General features: G+C 34.7%; 1 protein-coding gene across 3 annotated transcripts in view; it reads right to left on the reverse strand.

Annotated features, from left to right (window-relative positions):
• Positions 1-21,190, reverse strand: part of SEC24A (SEC24 homolog A, COPII coat complex component) — a 67,921-nt gene that overhangs the window by 19,302 nt on the left and 27,429 nt on the right. For all 3 annotated transcript variants that reach the window (XM_046665687.1, XM_046665685.1, XM_046665686.1), the window contains 11 exons: positions 20,683-20,843; positions 20,221-20,393; positions 19,314-19,416; positions 16,715-16,841; positions 14,940-15,049; positions 12,426-12,538; positions 10,624-10,742; positions 8,196-8,251; positions 6,890-7,096; positions 5,904-6,024; positions 5,426-5,584 (listed from right to left, as the gene is read on the reverse strand). In XM_046665687.1, the coding sequence (XP_046521643.1) occupies positions 5,426-5,584; positions 5,904-6,024; positions 6,890-7,096; positions 8,196-8,251; positions 10,624-10,742; positions 12,426-12,538; positions 14,940-15,049; positions 16,715-16,841; positions 19,314-19,416; positions 20,221-20,393; positions 20,683-20,843 (1,449 nt within the window). The remainder of the gene's footprint in view (positions 1-5,425; positions 5,585-5,903; positions 6,025-6,889; positions 7,097-8,195; positions 8,252-10,623; positions 10,743-12,425; positions 12,539-14,939; positions 15,050-16,714; positions 16,842-19,313; positions 19,417-20,220; positions 20,394-20,682; positions 20,844-21,190) is intronic.

Consider the following 21,190-nt stretch of genomic DNA (forward strand, 5'->3'; position numbering starts at 1 on the left):
TTCTATCCTTTTGTACTGTACCTTTTTAAACATTTACCAAGAGCATATTATTTCATTTGTAATAAAATTTATCATAAAAAAGAAAAAGAAAAACCTAAGCAAGTTAACCACAAAGATATATTAAATTAAGCACTCTTGAAAGAGGGCAAAGGTTGGTTCACTGGCATTCTCCCAACTTCTTTATGCAAAGTCAGGTACATATAAAATAGCTTCTGTCCTGCTAAATAGAAAAAGTCTTAAAAGCACTTTTAGGATGTATATTTCCCCTAATTTATAGCCAATATCTGCAGAAATAATACTTTTTGAGGTCCATTAATCTTAAATGGGGATACAACAAATGGGCCCTTTAAAACATAAACACTAAAAAACTATTAAAATTAATAAACAAGTTCAGCAAGCTTGCAGGATATAAGACCAACACACAAAGCATTAACTATATTTATATAAAGAAGCAATTAAATTTTAAAAATAATTCCATTTACAATAGCATCAAAAAATATTTAGGAATAAATTTAACAAAAGAAATGCAAAACTTTTACTCTGAAAACTACAAAATATTGTTGAAAGAACAAATTAAAGACCTAAGTAAATAGAAAGACATATCATGTTCGTAGATAGGAAGATTTAATATTGTTAAGATAGCAAAGCTCCCCAAATTGATCTACCCATTAAATGCAATTCCTACCAAAATCCCAGGTGGCTTCTTTGCAGAGACTGACAAGCTGAACCAGAAATTCATACGGAAACACAAGGGACCCAAAATAACCCAATTTGAGAAAGAAGAAAAAAATTAGGAAGACTCATACTTCCTAATTTCAAACTTACTACAAAGCTACAGTAACCAAGACAGTTTGGTACTGGTATAAAGATAGACATATAGATTAATAGAATAAAAGTCAGAGTCCAGAAACAAACCCTCACATTTATGGTCAACTGATTTTCAACAAGGGAACATGGGTACCAAGACAATACAATGGGGAAAGAATAGTCTTTTCAACAAATGGTGCTGGGACAATGTATAACCACATGCAAAAGAATGAAGTCAAACACCTACCACACATACAAAATTAACTTAAAATAAATCAAGGACTTAAATATAAGAAATCTATTTCTAAAACTCTTAGAAGATAATATAAGTATAAATGTAAGTATAAATGTTAGTGATCTCTAGTGATTAAACAGTGCAAAAGCATAAACAGAAAAAGAAAAAATTGATAAACAGGACATTGCCCAAACTAAAAACAACTGTGCTTCAAAGGGTACCATTAAGAAAGTGAAAAGGCAACCTACGAAATGGAAAAAAAATTTCGCAAACCATATATCTGATAGATGCCTTATATCTAAAAATACATGAAGAACTCTTACAACTCAATAATAGAAAGACAAATAAACCAAATTTTTAAATGAGAAAAGGCCCTGAATAGATAGCTGTCCAAAGAAGACATATAAATAGCCAAAAGCACAAGAAAAGATGTTCAACATCATTCATCAATAGGGAATACAAATCAAAACTTCAATGAGAGCCTACAATGGAGAAAAGAAAGTCTCTTCAACAAATGGTGCTGGGAAAACTGGACAGCCACATGCAAAAGATTGAAAATCGACCATTCTTTTTCACCACACACCAAAATAAACTCAAAATGGATCAAAGACCTAAAGATTAGGCCTGAGACAATAAGTCTTTTGGAAGAGAATATAGGCAGTACACTCTTTGACATCAGTTTCAAAAGAATCTTTTCGGACACTGTAACTCCTCAGTTGAGGGAAACAATAGAAAGAATAAACAAATGGGACTTCATCAGACTAAAGAGCTTCTTCAAGGCAAGGGAAAACAGAATTGAAACAAAAAAACAGCTCACTAATTGGGAAAAAATATTTACAAGCCACTTATCCGACAAAGGGTTAATCTCCATAATATACAAAGAACTCACACTGCTTAACAACAAAAAAACAAACAACCCGATCAAAAAATGGGCAGAGGACATGAACAGACATTTCTCAAAAGAAGATATGAATATGGCCAATAGACACATGAAAAGATGTTCATCATCGCTAATCATCAGGGAAATGCAAATCAAAACTACGCTAAGATATCACCTTACCCCCGTTAGATTGGCAAAAACATCCAAAACCAAGAACGACAAATGTTGGAGAGGTTGTGGAGAAAGAGGAACCCTCATACACTGTTGGTGGGAATGCAAACTGGTACAGCCACTATGGAAAACAGTATGGAGATTTCTCAAAAAGTTAAAAATAGAAATACCCTATGACCCAGCCATCCCATTACTGGGTATCTATCCTAAGAACCTGATATCAGATATCTCAAGAGTCCGTTGCACCCCTATGTTCATCGCAGCATTATTTACAATAGCCAAGACGTGGAACCAGCCTACATGCCCAGAAACTGATGATTGGATAAAGAAGATGTGGTATATATACACAATGGAATACTACTCAGCCATAAAAAAAGACGAAATTGGCCCATTCACAACAATGTGGATGGACCTCGAGGGCATTATGTTAAGCGAAATAAGTCAGTCAGAGAAAGACGAACTCTATATGACCCCACTCATAGGTGGAAATTAGTATATTGAGAAGGAGATCCGATAGGGGGTTACCAGGGAAAAGGGGGGGTGGGGGGAGGGTACGGAGGGGGAAGTGGTGTACCCACAACATGACTAACAAAAATGTACAACTGAAATTTCACAAGCTTGTAATCCATCATAACATTAATAAAAAAAAAAAAAAAAAAAACTTCAATGAGATACCACAACACACTCACTAAGATGGCTAAAATAAAAAAAGACAAAACAATAACAAGTATCAACAGGATGTGGAGAAATCAGTACCCTCGTTCACTGCTAGTGGGAATATAAAATGGTGCAACTGCTGGAAAACAGTCTGGCAGTTCCTCAAAAAGTTAAACGTACGTACCCAAGTATGTACCCAGGTACATACCCAAGAGAAATGAAAATGTCCAAAACCTCTACACGAATGTTCACAGCAGTATTATTCATAATATCCAAAAAGTGGAAACCACCTAAATGTTCATCAACTGATGAATGGATAAACAAAATGAGGTATATCTATACAATGGGATACTACTGGGTAATAGAAACGAATGAAATATTTTTTTTAAAAAAAGGGAATGAAATAGTGATACATGCTACAAGATGGATGAACCTTGAAAACATTAGGCTAAGTGTAAGAAACCAGTCACAAAGAATCTCATATTGTACGACTCCATTAATATGAAATACCCAGAATAGGCAAATCCATAGAGACAGCAAGTAGACTAGCAGTTGCCTAGAGCTGCCCCAGGTTTCAGGGAAATAAGGAGTAACTGCTAATTGATACAGGGTTTCTTTTTGGAGTATGAAAGCGTTCTAAAATTGATTGTGGTAAATATATATTGTGGTGAATAAATTTAAAACCATTGAATTGTACACTTCAAATAGGTGAATTGTATGATATGCAAATTTCATCTCCATAAAGCTGTTACTTAAAAAAGAAAACAAACAGAAAGCTATTGTGGTAACTGATTGGTTATGGGTGACACTAATATCTGTGAGTCATTTGGAGATGCTGCAACCTCTTAAGTGTTTATTTGATACCTTATACTATAAGAGAATACACATGTTTTCTTTTCAGTTGTTTCACTCAACCATTTTCTTCTTTTTATTACAGTGATGGATAATAGAGAACTTCTTTTAGTACATGGTTTGACCAATAGATTTCAACACCTATCCAGTGGATAGGTTTGTGGATTCTTATCTTTTCATACTTATTTTTTGTAACTATACGTTTCATGCACTCTTTCCATTTTAAAAAATGAATGTTTCAAATGGAATACTACTCAGCTGTAAAACAGAACAAAATCATACCATTTGCAATAACATGGATGGACCTTGATGGAATTATGTTAAGTGAAATAAGCCAGCGAGAGAAGGATAATCTGTGTATGATTCCACTCATATGAGGAATTTAAAATTATGGACTAAGAACAGTTTAGTGGATACCAGGGGAAAGGTGGGGTAGGGGATGGGCACAAAGGGTGAAGTGGTGCAGCTACAACATGACTGACAAACATTAATGTACAACTGAAATTTCACAAGATTGTAACCTATCATTAACTCAATAAAAAAAAAGAATAAACAGAAATAAGTAAAAAAAAAAAAAAAAGAAAAAAAAAGAAAATATTTACCACGTAAAAAAAATGAATGTTTCACGCCCTCTTACAGAACAATAATATTTTCAAATCTGAATAAAAGATTAGAACCAGGTTGACAATGCAGAGAAATGAAATATCAAGAATTATCATATCTTGGGTTGGCTCTGTGGCCGAGTGGTTAAATTCGCGCACTCCACTGCAGGAGGCCCAGTGTTTCGTCGGTTTGAATCCTGGGTGCAGACATGGCACTGCTCATCAAACCAAGCTGAGGCGGCGTCCCACATACCACAACTAGAAGGACCCACAACTAAGAATATACAACTATGTACCAGGGGGCTTTGGGGAGAAAGAGGAAAAAAATTTTTTAAAAAATCTTTAAAAAAAAAAGAATTATAACATCTCATTTTCATAAGAAAATAGTTAACATTTAGCAGCCACAAAACATTTATCCTGAAAAACAAACTGGATATAAGCATTCTGAAACTGTCAGACTACTTTCAGTGCAATATTGTGCAAGGTGTTAGGAGCAGGTATAGGGTGAGAAGAGCACAAATTAAAATATCTCCAACTTTAGGAGATGTGGTAATGGTTGCACAACAATGAGAATATACTTAATGCCATTTATTTTTTTTGTATACTTAAAAATGGTTAAATGTTAAATTTTATGTTGCATATACTTTACCACAATTTTAAAAAATAATTGTTTTTAAAAAAGATCTCCAACTACTACTGTTCAATAAGTGGAATAAAAATTCATCATTAGTGTGATTTATTTTCTTTGGAAATATGATTTTTTTTCATTGAAATACAACTCACATACCATAAAAAGCGCCCCTTTCAAGTGAACAATTCAGTGGTTTTTAGTATATTCAAAATAGTCTCCATTTTTTTTTTTTCCTGCTTTTTCTCACCAAATCCCCTCAGTACATAGTTGTATATTTCAGTTGTGGGTCCTTCCAGTTGCAGCATGTGGGACGCCACCTCAATGTGGCCTAATGAGCAGTGCCGTGTCCGCGCCCAGGATCTGAACTGGTGAAACCCTGGGCCGCCAAAGCGGAGCGCAAGAACCCAACCACTCAGCCACGGGGCTGGCCCCTCTATTTTTCTTTTTCAATGTTTCTTCTCTATTCTTAATTGTATATTCTATAAGAGTAAGTAAAACATCTTAGAAGACAAGACTAGGTAAAAATGTGTATTTACTGGTATCAAAAGCAACATTTACTCTAATACAAATGTAAAAGAAAGTGTCCCCACCTTTGGTGCACCGAATCCTCATAACCGCCTCAAAGCCTATCTTCCGAGTGAGGTATCTCTGTAGTTCCTTCTGTAACTTCTGTACTTGGACTGGATTGTGCTGATGGTGGTAAGAGGGATAGTAATAGACACTACCTGCTGAATACCGAGAAATACAACCTGGAAGGGAACATATGCTCCTTTTAAATTCTGCCATTAACTACTAATACTACACCAAAGTAACTACAGGCATTGAATCAATCTTTCTTTAATCTCCCAAGGTATTGTCAAAAAAGAGTTACTTCATTCCCTTAAACAGTAGTGTAGAAATTTCTCTATTATAAATGTTTAGAATAGAAGACTATAAGATTTATAATAGACTAAACTAACTCTCCCAAGGGAATAAAAATTCTTTCACTTTGTCCTCTATTTAGAATACCATCATATAAATACCACTTTGACGTTCATTTGAGATACATAATCATTAGGAAGAACTTACCCAGAGAAGCCAAATCAGAATACTGTCCACTGAGAAGGAATAAGTCAACGGCTACTTGCTGACCAGAACAGTCCAAAGCTAATTTCTTATAGAAGTCAGTGGATGGTGTTAAGTGAATTTCCTATTAATAATAAATTACAAAGAGAACAATTTAAAAATCATTAAATTGTCATAAAATTTAAATACCTATCTATATATATCAAGGTGTTAACAGCCATCCTTTGGCATGCTGCAAAATCCTTTTGCTTTGTAATATTTTCTGGGTTTTCAGTAAGAAACATGTACCATTAAGAATTTTCTAATTGTTTTGTTTTACTTTTAAAAAATACATCTGTTATACTAATTTGGATAATCTATTAAATGCTTAATATGCTAGAAACTGTTCTAAACAATTCATATGTAATATCTATTCAGTCCTTTCAACTACCTTAAGAGGTGGGTGCTATCATTATCTTCACTTTATAAATATAAGGAAACAGAGGGGCAAAGAAATTAAGTAATCATTCAAGATCACAAATCTAAAAAGCAGTGGAACTTAGGCAGACTGACTCCAGGACTGACATCATAATCATTATAGTATGTATATGGCCTCACTTTCATAATCCTTTGAGAAATACACATCCCAAACTAAGTTTATACACACCACATGCTCAAAAGCAATCCTATGGCAGTCAATATACCAAACTATGACTACATTTTACTGGTCATCCAGGATCCCTAGCAAGCATATTCTCTCAATCTGTCAGACTTTCTCATCAAAGGCAAGCTGCATTGCTATTGGCCTGTTAAAGATCTAAAAAGAACATCAGGGGGAATCAGGTAGAAAACAATTTAATAAAATAGAAATGTCTACATCAAAGAGAAATGTTTTATCCATTTCCTTATATCCTCTCCTCTCCACAACTGAAAAATAAATAAAAAACAAGCTCTGTGGTCAAAGGGACAGAGCACCAACATAAATCTTATACATTTGATGACTTTCTAACCTTAGCAGATGACCTTTGGTTGGGTTCCTCTCGTGGTTTCAGGGCTCCCACTCCAAGAGTTGGGAGTTGTGTTTGAAAGACAGTCATTCGACCACCAGTTGGGGACATCAACTTAAAGGCAGCCTGAAGTGCAGGACCCAAGGCACTCTGGGTCTCCAGGGTCTTGGTGAACATTTGCGGCAAAGTTTTCAGTAAATCTTGGACAAGCTTGTGAAATAAAGCAAGAAAACTCAAGAGTGTTACAATTAAAATTTTTTTCACAATAAGTCAGTAACTAATACGATAGACAGGACATTGAGTCATGATGATGGTCAGAGGATTTACAGACAGTACAGTAAACAATGAAGTTGGTCAAATGACAAGAAAGCCATTTTAAGTCAACATTATAAATTGGCAAGCAAGACAAATCGAAATTGGGGCCTTACAGTTCTTGCACATGCAGCAGTCCAGCAAGACTATAAGTCCAAAATGTATCCAAAAGAACCATCACAGTTTAGAGATTTGATTTATTTTAATGCCATGAAATATGGCCTTCTCAATCACCTCTACACACTAGTCTTTTCGGTTCCAAAGTGAGTTTAACTCTTCCCTATTGTAAAATCTAAGATAGCCAGTAAATTTGCCAACTAGTAATATCACTACAAAAGAAAGAAAAAAACAAAAAATAACTACCTATTCAGGTTAGGTTGTACAAATAAAGAGAGTTAATGGGAAAAAAAGACTTGGCACTATGGCAAAGTCACCGTTGCCAACAGCTGAGACCATAGACTTGCTAGTTAAAATGTTACCCCTACGGCATATATGCATGTACAGGGTAGACAACATCCCCACTTCAGACACATTCTGTTCACCTCTCACTGTATTATGTCATGGCAATTTCCAGGCAGGTAATAAGAGTTTCTTCTGAACTGACCCCAATGACACTCTGTGAATCAGAAAAGCAAAGGGCACTGAAAGCAGCCTAGCTGAAGTGCTTCTATGTAGTGACCAGAAGCTTACGTCAGCAACCCTCCCATTTTCCCAAATGGCCAGCAAGGCAGGTTTCCTTCAGGTTTTCCTCCTTTATGGAACAGGCTTATCTTCTACCCTACTACAAATAACTTGCTACATTAGACTGGAAAGCAATCAGTTCAAGGGCAAACTCAAGGAGCTGTTCATCTGATGAATTTTAACTAACAGCAAATATAAAATGTTACACATCTTAGAAATGTCACAGAAAGAAGCAAAATTTTACTTAAATCTCATTTCAAAAATACATTCCTACAATGTTTCAATTAAACATGTCAGGTAGGAAAATGTGCCTTACCTCTTTACTTTCATTTAAATTTACTAATAAGTTCTCCGGCATAGGTATAAAAACATCTGAAAGAATAAAAAATGTTTCCTTTAAACAAAACTTAATTGTTAACGGTATTCCAAATACAGAACACTGATATAATTAACTACCCCCATACTTACAGAAAAGCTACCTCCTCCTCTATTACCACACTGTCTACATACGTTTAAAGAACACTGATTTAGGTATTCATTACAACTTATCTGTTACCGTATTAAAAGGTAAATAGCCTCCCAATTAGAAAACATTGATCTGTAAGCACTGTCTGTAAGAGTCCATACAAGTGCTCTACTTCTTAAAGACAACAATTTAGAATCCTGCTTTACATTCTTGCTTAGCCCTGGAAGCCAGCCAAAGAAATATTTTTAGCATTAAAAAGGTGTTGATTAAGATGACATACAAGAACGCTATGTCTGGGGCCAGCCCCGTGGCCTAGTGGTTAAGTTCAGCCCCCTCCATTTCAGTGGCCTGGGCATGGACCTATACCACTTGTCTGAGGCCATGCTGTCGTGGAGACCCACATACAAAGTAGAGGAGGACTGGCATGGATGTTAGCTCAGGGCAAATCTTCCTCAAAAAGAAGAAGAAGAAGAAAAACGCTATGTCTTTACATAAAAGTAATACAGCCCACCAACAGTTCTGTCATTCAAAAAGCAGATACTTTCTCATCAAGAAGGCCTCTACCAGTGACTCTACTTATGGGACTACAAAATCAAGTGAATCAAAAAGTATGCTAACTGACCATATTAAATGAGCTTCTCAGGATTCAAATCTATTTTTGCTTAGGAATTAAATTCTCTTCCTTAGAAGGAAGCAAACTGGCAAGGAAATTTGGGTGGTGGTGGTGGATAATGAGGGGTCTCACTTTCTACATTTTTGTATTGTTGTTTATTACCAAAAAAAATGGCTCATTATAATGTTTGTAAAAAATAATACTAACAGATAATTTAAAATATATTTATTTTAGCTGTTACATAAAAATTCTACTGTAAACTGTTTAAATTTCATTTTTCTTTAAAATTAAAAAAATAATAAAAGTTTTATTGAGATACAATTCACATACCATAAAATTCACCCTTGTAGAAAATGCAATTCAGTGATTTTCAATATATTCACAGAGTTGTTCAAACATCACCACTATCTAATTTCAGATCCTTTTCATCATCCCAAAAAGAAACCCCACACATATTAGCAGTCCCTCCTCATCTCCCTGTCAATTCCCACGGCTCCAGGCAGCCAGCAGTCTTTCTGTCTGTAGATTTGCTTATTCTGGACATTTCATATTATTGGAGTCACACTATGAGGTCCTTTGTGACTGGAATGTACCCACCAGCAATGCAACACAGTTCCAGGGTTTCTACATCCTTGCCAAAATTTATTTTCCTCTTTTTTGATAATAGCCATCATAATGGATGTGAACTTCTATCTCATTGTGATTTTGATTTCTCTAATGACTAATGATGTTCATCATTTCTTCATGTGCTTATTGGCCATTTGTACATCTTCTTTGGAGAAATGTCTATTCAAGTCGTGTCCATTTTTGAATTGTGTTTATTTTGTTGTTGTTAAGTTAAGGAGTTCTTTATATGTTCTGGATATTAATCCTTCATCATATACATGATTTGCATATATATTCTCCATTCTATAAGTTGTCTTTTCACTCTCTTGATAGTGTTCTTTGATGTACAAAAGTTTTTAATATTGATAAAGTTCTACTTATTTACTTACTTACTTCTTTTGTTGCCTCTGCTTTTGGTGTCATATCCAGGAAATTATTGCCAAATCCAGTCTTACGAAGATTTTCTCCTATGTTTTATTCTAAGAGTTTTATAGTTTTAGCTCTTAAGTTTAGGTCTTTGATCCAGTGAGTTAATTTTTTTTTATATGGTTTAAAGTAAGGGTCAAATTTCATTCTTTTGCATGCTGAGTTTTCCCAGAACCATTTATTGAAAAAACTACCCTAATGAATGGTCTTGGCATCCTTGTCAAAAACCAATTCACCATATACGTGATGGTTTATTTCTGGGTTCTCTATTCTATTCCACTGGTCTGTATGTCTATCCTCCATTCGTCTGTATGTCTATCCTCAGATACTTTTGAATGAATGAGAGAGTAGGGAAAAAGAAACTTAAATTTAATCTGAGTTTTAACATTAACTTGTTTTTGTTGCCTTGTTCAGAATTCACTTTACCTCCATAATTCTGTTTCCTCTTCTATAAAATGAGGGATTGGACTGAAGGACTCTTAAAATTCCAACAACCTTAGATTTTATATTCAAAGTTTTCCTCAAAATAGTAGAATCATACTGTACACTCCTACTTGGTCAAATAATGATGAAATATTTCTAAAACTGAAAATTCCTAAGGCAATTAGATAATTTTAAGCATATAATATATACCTTCAATATCTGAAACTATTAGCATCTGAGGTTGAGAGAGACCTTCTTGAAGACTGTAGAAGTGGATTGTACTATCAAATGTTATGAAGCCAATTTTTGTCCTAGTGTTGCCAGGAAGTCTAAAAACAAATTCAGAAGAGTATTTTATCAAGTTTTCCCATATACACACATACATAAAATATCTCCTAAGAGTTACATACAAATATCTTCTTTCATATTATGGAAATTGTCCCAAAATAAATGTTTAAGCCACTCAATGTTTAATCACCATGAAAACACACTCTACTCAAAGTGAAAACACTACACATAAGCCAAACAATCAATAAAACCTGGCAATAATACAGGAATCCAAAACCCATTACACCCATATAAAGTTATATAAATCACTTAGGAAACGGTATATAAAAAATATTGGAAAATATATACAAAACTTTGTAGATGATTTTAATTTATAAAAAATACTTCAAATATATACTGTTTATACTATAAACCAACTCTAAAATGTAATATAAGTTTAGGTACTGCATATCTTTAAAAAAATCTGCTCTTGGGGCTGGCCCAGTGGCATAGTGGTTAAATTCGCACACTCTGCTTCAGCAGCCCAGGGTTCCCAGGTTCGGATCCTCGGCACAGACCTACATACTGCTTATCAAGCCATGCTCTGGCATGCATCCCACATATAACATAGAGGAAGGTGGGCACAGATATTAGCTCAGGGCCAGTCTTCCTCAGGAAAAAGAGGAGGACTGGTGGCAGATGTTAGCTCAGGGCTAATCTTCCTCACCAAAAAAAAAAAAAATATATATATATATATATATATATGTGTGTGTGTGTATATACGTATGTATTTGCTCAAATCTCTCTTTATATTATTTAATGCATTCATTTAAGAAGAGCAGCAAAAGGATCTGTTTTAAAAAACTTAAATATGTGAACCTACAGTTTTTTAAGGGGCAAGACAAGTTTTCATTCTTACTGCTCATGCTAGGGTGAATTAGCAGACTCTCTCATCAACAGACAATCCCCATTCACAAGCTACAACATTAAAAATACAAATACTGGCAAGAACAAGGATGCCCCTTTCACAAAGATGAGAGAGTTAGTCCATTTCTGATGAGATTTGGTCCTCCACATTCTTACATACCACACAAGAGCACTATATTTCTTATACTGAATGGGCACAGTAGCCTTTATGGGTTACACTAAGTATCTAAGCACCATTTAAAGTACAGTTATTTTAAGACACTTAAGAAATATGACAACCAAATGCAAAGTGTAGATACTGTTTGGATTCTTATTCCAACAAACCTACACTAAAAAACATTTTTGAGACAACCAGGAAAAAAAAATTGAAGTGAGTATAGATCATATTATAGAATGATTACTAATTTTGTTTGGCGTGATACTTGTATTTCAGTTAGACCTAAAAATAATTCCAAGTATGTATAGGTAAGATGATATACTGATGGAGAACAGCACTAAAATACTCGATGGGGAAAAAAGGGTGTGTGTTGGGGGGATTAGATGAACTAAGAATAGCTGAATGCTAAAAATGTTGAAATTGAGGGATGGGTAACTGGAACTTCCTTACATTCTTTCTATTTACTATATGTTTGAAACTTTTCCATAATAAAAAATTAAATTAATGTTTCTCAGAGAAAGTGAGGCCTAGTTCACAATTGACTTAAGTGGACTTTTTGAACATAATTACACAGGTTTTTTTTTTTTTTGTATTTTGAAACACCTTTATTCACTTTGCAAACACTGTTAGTTCCAAATTTAAGCTGAATTAAGATACTTACAAATCCAGATTGTCTAACAAACTCTGGCAAACTGAATTCAAGTATCCAGTTTCAACTGCATTGTGAGACACATCAAACACAAAGAGGTACACTGGAGGCTGAGGTGGTCGCAACTGAAGAAAAAAAGGATCTCATTAAATCCATTTAACAAGGTTAAATTTAAACTTATCATTTGTCATGTCCACATACAGCAAAAATAATAAAATAAGCTTATTTACAGATTAAGTGTAGACTATAATAAACAATAATGGATTAAGAAAATAATATAAAGAATAGAAGTTTAAAATACAGGCAAAACTCTATTATATTGTTTTCAGATGCATACTAAAATAAAATGAAAATGTGAATGTATAGTTTGTTGTACAGAAAAGAAAAAGAAAAAAGGTGTGATTGCCATAAGTCAGAGGAGTATTTTTTCTAGAACAGGACGGGGAGGAAATGTGATCAGAAGGGCTTCTGAGAGTATTGGCAATGTTCAATTTCTTTTTGTTTGTTTTTTTAAAGATTGGCCCCTGAGCTAACAACTGTTGCCAATCTTCTTTTCTTTTTTGCTTTTTCTCCCCAAATCCCCCCAGCACACAGTTATATATTTTATTTTATTTTTTTTTTTTTCTGCTTTATTTCCCCAACCCTCCCACCCCATACACAGTTGTATATCTTAGTTGCAGGTTCCTCTAGTTGTGGGATATGGGATGCCACCTCAACGTGGCCTGATGAGCGGTGCCATGTCCGCGCCCAGGATCCGAACCCTGGGCCACCGCAGCGGAGCGCGCGAACTTAACCACTCGTCCACGGAGCCGGTCCCCACAGTTATGTATTTTAGTTGTGGGTCCTTGTTGTTGTGGCATGTGGGATGCCGCCTCAACATGGCCTGAGAAGCAGTGCCATGTCCACGGCCAGGATCCGAACCAGTGAAAACCTGGGCCCCTGAAGTGGAGCATGGAAACTTAACCACTCGGCCACCGGGCCGGTCCCAGTGTTCAATTTTTTGACCTGGGAGGTGTTAACACAGGTGTTTTTTGTTGTTGTTGTTTAAAGATTTTGTTTGTCCTTTCTCTCCCCAAAGCTCCCTGGTACAGAGTTGTGTATTTTCAGTTGTGGGTCCTTCTAGTTGTGGCATGTGGGACGCCACCTCAGCATGGTTTGATGAGCGGTGCCATGTCCGTGCTCAGGATTCAAACCAGCAAAACCCTGGGCCACCAAAGCAGAGTGCGTGAACTTAACCACTCAGCCATGGGGCCAGCCCATAACACAGGTGTTTATAGTTATTTGGTAACTTATATGTTTATGTTTTATAGACTTTTCCATATGTGCACTATATTTCACCATTTAGAGAAATGACAGTTCTGAAAGTGACAAATCAAGTTAGCCTGTGCTGAAACAATGCATTTCAGCCAAGTTCCATAAAAAATGTACAACTATTGTTCCAAATTCAAAGATTTATTGTCAATTCACTCAAAAGCATCAAATAATCACACTGAGAATTGGGCAGGCAGTAGTGTACTAAGTTGTATACTTTTGTGCATGTATCACTTGTCGAATTCGTAGAATCTGTTGCCCAAGAGCTAAGTTGGGAAGGAGCAAAACCTCTTGCTGCTATAGGCAAGTTTCCAAATTCAAAGGAAGCTATTTTTGCAAAACCTGGGACATAAAAGAAACCCAGGAAGGCCAATTCAAAAGAGCAAATGCTTCTGATTTTTTGGTTTTAATTCAACAAAGGGACAGCTACACTGCAAAAAGCTATCATCCTAAGTATCACAAAACTATTTTCTATACTGAAACATCTCCGTGGTAAAGACACTGAGCCCTCATAATTTCTATACTAAAATGGTCCCAATTGCCCAGATAGAAAGAGACTATGCCACAAAAATATACTGAAATAAAACATGAAAAGTTGGTGTTAAGTTGTATCTCCATACTCCCTTTGCTTAGGGGGAATTATGGCATGGTGAAAGAGGAATCAGATCAAAAGGTCTGGATTTCTATGCGAGTTCTACCACTTACTAAAAGATATCTGGCAAATTTCTTAACTAAGTTAGTTTTCACATCTGTAAAATAGGATTAACAGCATTTCCCTAGCTTAATTCAAAAAGCTGTTTATGATGACCAAAAATATTTAAGTGCTTTGTAAAATGCTAATTAAATATTAGGCATAATTATTATTTTTAAAATACAAGACCTAAGATACTCGCACAGTGTATAAAAGTACTTGAAAGAAGATGTTCATCACAGCATTATTTGTAACAGAAAAAAACTGGAAGCGACTTAAAAGTAAATATGATTCCAATATCATATTGCAAATTTCTGGGTAGATACACAAGAAACATAAGTGGAACTTTACATAGACTTTTACTTTTCAAACTTACCCTCATATACTAATTCACTACTTTTATACTGAACAAGTATAATTTTTATGAATTTAAAAACATAAAATTTTGCTAAAGGATGCTATATTGTTTTATTTAAAACCCAATATTATGAAATAAATATGGTATCTAAAAAATGAAAGCTTACCATGTATTCTGAAGGAGCCATAAACTCAATAGTAGCATTCTGAACTTCAGGTCTTCTGTGAGGTTCTCCATAGACTCTGGTCAAAGGGTTGTACATGAATTCTTCAGGAACTATATAAGTTAACAACATATCATTACAAAACTGAAAGGATTAAGATTAATATAACTTGCAGTTGGCTGTTTTCTTGATTTAGGGATTTACAAATAATTCAATACAGACTAAATATTAGGGGATAAATACACTTTGCTTTTTAGTTACATTTGAGTTCCCCCTATACTGAATGGCACTAAGTATGTCTTGCTATTACTACTATAATCATTGTGATTTTTCTTTTCCTATCTTACAATATCTTCTTTGTCTTAATTCTTACTAAAGCTATTTTCCTAAAATAGCTGGAAAGGATGATAAAAACTCATTAAATGCCAGGGGTCAGCCTGGTAGCACAGCGGTAAAGTTCCCACGTTTCACTTCTGTGGCTGGGGGTTCACCGGTTTGGATCCCAGCTACGGACATGACACCACTTGGCACACCATGCTGTAGCAGGCATCCCACATATAAAGTAGAGGAAGATGGACATGGATATTAGCTCAGGGCCAGTCTTCCTCAGCAAAAAAGAGGAGGATTGGCAGCAGATGTTAGCTCAGGGCTAATCTTCCTCAAAAAAAAAAAATTTAAATGCCAATTATTTTCTTAAATTTAAGACTAAATGTACAGACTCTGACTGCCCCTACAAAGCTATGGTAAAAATACATCAAAGGTTAAAGGCTAAAGTTTTGTGAGTTTCATTAATTAATGAGGCTGATATAGAATATCAGTTGCCTACCACTTACAATACACTAGCGCTCAAAAAGTATTTTCTAAATCAATTATCACTGCATCTGTCTTCCCAGTAACTACATAGAAATTCAAATTCCTTGTATGCTAAAGGGTAAGCCATAGTTCATGAAATAGTCTGGGCTGCACATGAAAGTTAACTTCAGCCTTTATTACAATTTCATTTCATATAATGAAGCACATATACATACGATTTTAAAGTTGTGCAACACACTATACATACATTTTCTGAATTATTACAGAGTGAAAAAAAAGCTCTTACCCTATCCTCACTTTCCTCTACTCTTACCACACAAATACACACAATAAAAATGATTGTTAAAAATCTCTTAAATTTCTCTATTTCCCAATGGTTAATGAAATTTCCTTCCAGAGACCTAATTTTCAATGTGCATATCAGCATAGCTTTTTCTTCTCTAATCCTAACAGAACGTTTTTAGTTAGACGATATTCCTCAAATAAAAATTGTGAAAGAGTTACTGAAAGCGATCTCCTCCTCCTCACTTACGGAGAAAATCACATTCAACTAACCTTCTAGCACTGCCCACCTCCCTTCATACAGCAGTGAATGAAGCTAATGGTAGCTATTCTGTGGACTTATTTCTTTCACCCTAGAGAAAAGGCATGGGACAATTTCTAAATAAAAATATTTCTTAAATTACAGGCTTAAATAATACCATAAATATGCCGTTTATTATATACTCAATATAATAAATGTAAAAAAGTGGTTATCAAAGTAATATTACCACATTTTTTGCTTAAAAAGTACATAATTATTTATATATAAGTATAAATGGATAGAAAAAAGTTAACAGAAATCACCTCCGAGTGGAAGGATTACAGGTAAAGAAGACAGATTTTTTTTTGAACTTCACATTTGTATTATCTGATTTCCCTATGATGCAAGTACAAAATTTTGAAACATTTTGAGAAAAACATACCATCATTGACTCGGTAACATAAGTTACACTTCCATCTCCTTTGATCAAGAAAGCTGACAAAAGGGTTGATATATGTCCTGCATGAACGGCATCTCACAATTGTACTGGAGGTAACCACAGGCAATTGCTAGAAAGACAGAACTATTTTAAAGGCAGTGATCATCATTTCTAAAGGTCAAGCATTAATCCATAACTTCCAAATAATTGTTGGGATAATTTTGGAGGAAAAGATAGAGTAAAAAGAGGTGTCCAAACTGCCTCACAAAAAATTATTTAGCTGAACATCTATGGACAGCTAATCTTTGACAAAGGTGCCAAGAACATACAATGAAGAAAAGATAGTCTCCTCAAGAAATGGTGTTGGGAAATCTGGACAACCACTTGCGAAACCATTATCTCACGCCATACACAAAAGTAAACTCAAAATGGATCAAAGACTTGAAGGTAAGTCCCGAAACCATAAAACTTCTGGAAGAAAATACAGGTAGTACACTCTGTGACATCAAACTATTAAAAGGATCTTTTTGGGGGCCGGCCCGGTGGCACAACGGTTAAGTGAGCATGTTCCACTTCTCAGCGGCCCGGGGGTCACCGGTTCGGATCCCAGGGTCAGCAAAAAGAGGATTGGCAGTAGTTAGCTCAGGGCTAAACTTCCTGAAAAGAAAAGGATTTTTTCGAATACCATGTCTTCTCACACAAGGGAAACAAAAGAAAAAATAAACAAGTGGGACTTCATCAGACTAAAGATCTTCTGCAAGGCAAAAGAAACTAGGATCAAAACAAAAAGAAAACTCAGCAATTGGGAGAAAATATCTGCAAATCATATATCCGAGAAGGGGTTAATCTCCATAATATATAAGGAACTCACACAACTGAACAACAAAAAAACAAATAGCAAGATCAAAAAATGGGCAGAGGATATGAACAGATATTTCTCCAAAGAAGAAACACAGATGGCCAATAGGTACATGAAAAGATTTTCAATATCACTAATCATCAGGGAAATGCAAATCAAAACTACACTAAGATATCACCTTACACCCGTGAGAATGGCTATAATCACTAAGACAAAAAATAACCAATGTTGGAGAGGGCGTGGAGAAAAGAGAACCCTCATACACTGCTGATGGGAATGCAAACTGGTGCAGCCACTCTGGGAAACAGTATGGAGATTTCTCAAAAAACTAAAAATAGAATTACCACATGACCCAGCTATCCCACTACTAGGTATCTATCCAAAGAACTTGAAATCAACAATTCAAAGTGACTTATGCACCCCTACGTTCATTGCAGCATTATTCACAATAGCCAAGATGTGGAAGCAACCCAAGTGCCCATCGACCAATGACTGGATAAAGAAGATGTGGTATATATATATATATATATATATATATATATATATATACACACACATACACACAATATCTATATACAATATATACAAAATCATCCCATTTGCAACAACGTGGATGGATCTGGAGGGTATTATGCTAAGCAAAATAAGCCAGACTGAGAAAGACAAACACCATATGACTTCACTCATACGTGAAAGATAAACAAACACACGGACAACGAAAACAGTTCAATTGTTACCAGGGAAAGGGGGGAGGGGGGTGGGCACAGGGGGTGAAGGGGAACACTTAAGTGGTGACAGACAAGAAATAATGTATAACTGAAATTTCACAATGATGTAAACTATTATGAACTCAAATAAATAAATAAATACATAACGTAGTTGAAATGTATTGATTTTAAACCCTGTCGTTTTTCTACAGGACCATTCTCATTAAATTTTGCTTTTTAAAAGTATTTATTTTCTCATTAAACATTTACATTGCAAACCAACACAGTAAATTTACAATGCATTTTTGACACAGATGGTAAAGGAAGGATCAACATTCTAAAATAAATGACCAATGAAATTATTAGAAAGTTTCTTCACGCTATGCTAAGAAGCTTACTAAGTTCTCAGAAGAGAATTGTCATCAAAGTAAGGTACGGTTAAATTATATTTAAATATTCAATTAAACTTTGTAGTTAGGTTCCTATTTAAAGTTGATCCTACATATTGAAAGTTCTAAAGTCTTAATATCAAAAATCAGTAAAGGCAATACAATCTTATCACCAAAAGGAGGTTTATTTTGGGAAAGTCGCTTCAATTATGCACTGATCCTCTCAACAGTATGTGGCCATATATGAAGGTCCAAGAGCCTTTGGACCTTAGATTTTTTTTGGAAAATCTTGTTAAAGCAACAAATTTTACTCAAAGAATGGCAGAACTGGGAGACTGGGTAAAGTATTTTAATGGGTAAATAATCTACATTTTAAAATAGTATGGTTCATTTATTCATTTTGTTTCAGTACCTCTATTCTATTCAGTACCTCTTGGATTTCTCAACAATATGCTTATTTTACCTCGTTCTCAAAGGATTTGGTAATAAAATTTTTGGTTGAATTGCAAATAAAGGAATCTATCAAAGGTCAAATTCCTAAAGATAGCTCAAATAAATTCTTTATGTGATTCTTGCACTATTTTAGAAAATTCCTCACTACTAAGATAATTTTCCACAAGTCATTTACTTCCACTAGTAAAACATACCACTAGGTCTTTAAAAGGATGAAGCAGCAGTCCCAAAGGAAGTTTGGCTTTATTCAGTAAGGCCTGAGTTTGAGGAATGCTAGTCAGCGTGCATCGAAATAACCTACAAAGTAAAAATCATGCATCAGTTATTGCTATGATTATTTGTGGACAAAAAAAAGATTTTAAGGGTAAACATTTTAAGATTGGATCAGATTACAAATGAAATATTTCAATAAGCCCTCTCAAATTTTATCCCATTTAAATATTTAAGTCCTATTCAAAAAGAGAAGGTAGACAGATACATAACTAAAACAAAGTCTATTCTCAGTCTAGACTATCAAATGACTTATTTTTCTTTATATAAATGTAGATTACAATAGAATTGCAAAGTGATGACCCAAATTTGCTAATGCAAAGTTAAGTTTATTACTGAAGAGTTCAGTTTTGCTGAAGGTTCTAAAAAGACTATTTAAAAATAATAAAATTCAACTTACCAGAAAGTCTTTACCACATATATTTAAATTTATGGTCAATTTTAAGGGAGAAAATAGTATTATAATTATGTTTGTTTAAAACAATTCAAAACAGGAGCAAATAAAGGATTATACAGAATCAAATCCCCATACTTTGGACTTTGAAGAAATAATGTAGCCACATAATGATAATGAATATCACAGTCGATTAGAGCTGATAAGAGCAGCAATCAGCTCAGGGGTTACAACCCTATTTCTTGACTTAGAACATTCAAATATCAGTTAAGTAAGCAACTAACAGAGTTCTGTTTTCTGCATGCAGAACTATTTTCATAAATTAATATATTTGTACAGCTTGTTGATAACACATGAAGCTCCAAAAAAAAAATCTAGAAAACTTTCAGAAGAAACAAAATGTCATATTTAATATGAAATGCTGTTTGAAGCCTTACTCTGGGTTACAGTTGAGTTTCTGGATATCTTCATGCAAATTTGGAACTGGAGGCTGCAAAGGTGTTGATGGAAGCATGTTTCTTTCTTGAAGAAGATTGACAACTCTTAGACCCTCCTGATGTAGACTTAATCCACTCATGCTTGCAGTTAAATGACTAGCACCGAAGGGAGCCTAAAGATACATAATTTCAAAGTAAATAGCCTTTATAAGGTCCTTAGTTGAAAACAGATATATAAGAACTTGGTTACTTAATTTCTCTCTAAATAAGAAAACTGTAATTTAGATATCCTGGTCAATTTTTTGGTTCTAGAGATAGGTAATACAATGAAGGCCTTATGAAATATTCCATTATTATTCTAAATTTGTTGAAAATGTTCATTTACCTCCCTAAAACCTTTTCATGTGTATACAGTTTAAACCAAAAAGTGGAAAATAGGTTAAAAAAAACCAAGAAGTTTACCTGAGTAAAGGCCTGTGGCCCACTTGGGTAATTCAAGGGGGAGGGCGGCATTCCAGCTGTACTAGGTGGCGCCATGTTCTGATAACCAGGTGGTAAGGAGGGATACGAATATCCAACACTTCGGCTCATTGTGGGGTTCTTATTAGTAAGCTGTGGTGTTGCTAGAAACAAGGTAACTTTTAAGTTCTATTTTATACTCCAGAAAACTTTAAATCAAACATAGATCCATTAAATCATAGGAGTTGCAACTCCAAAATCTTTTGGATAATTTAACACTTCCATTAATCAATTTTGTAAAATAAGACAAACACTAGTAACAGAGTAACAGCAACGATTAAAATCTAGTTAATGTAGATCATAGCTGTAAACACCAAAACACACAAAAATGTTTGGTATAGTTAATTTACTTCCTTATCATGTGCTAAACTTTGCATTCAGACTAAAATTCTAATTCAAAACAATTTTAATGAAAATATACTGAATGTCCAACTGGTTAAACAAATTTAAA

The sequence above is a fragment of the Equus quagga genome, chromosome 7, assembly GCF_021613505.1.
Source record: "Equus quagga isolate Etosha38 chromosome 7, UCLA_HA_Equagga_1.0, whole genome shotgun sequence".
Lineage (NCBI taxonomy): Eukaryota > Metazoa > Chordata > Mammalia > Perissodactyla > Equidae > Equus > Equus quagga.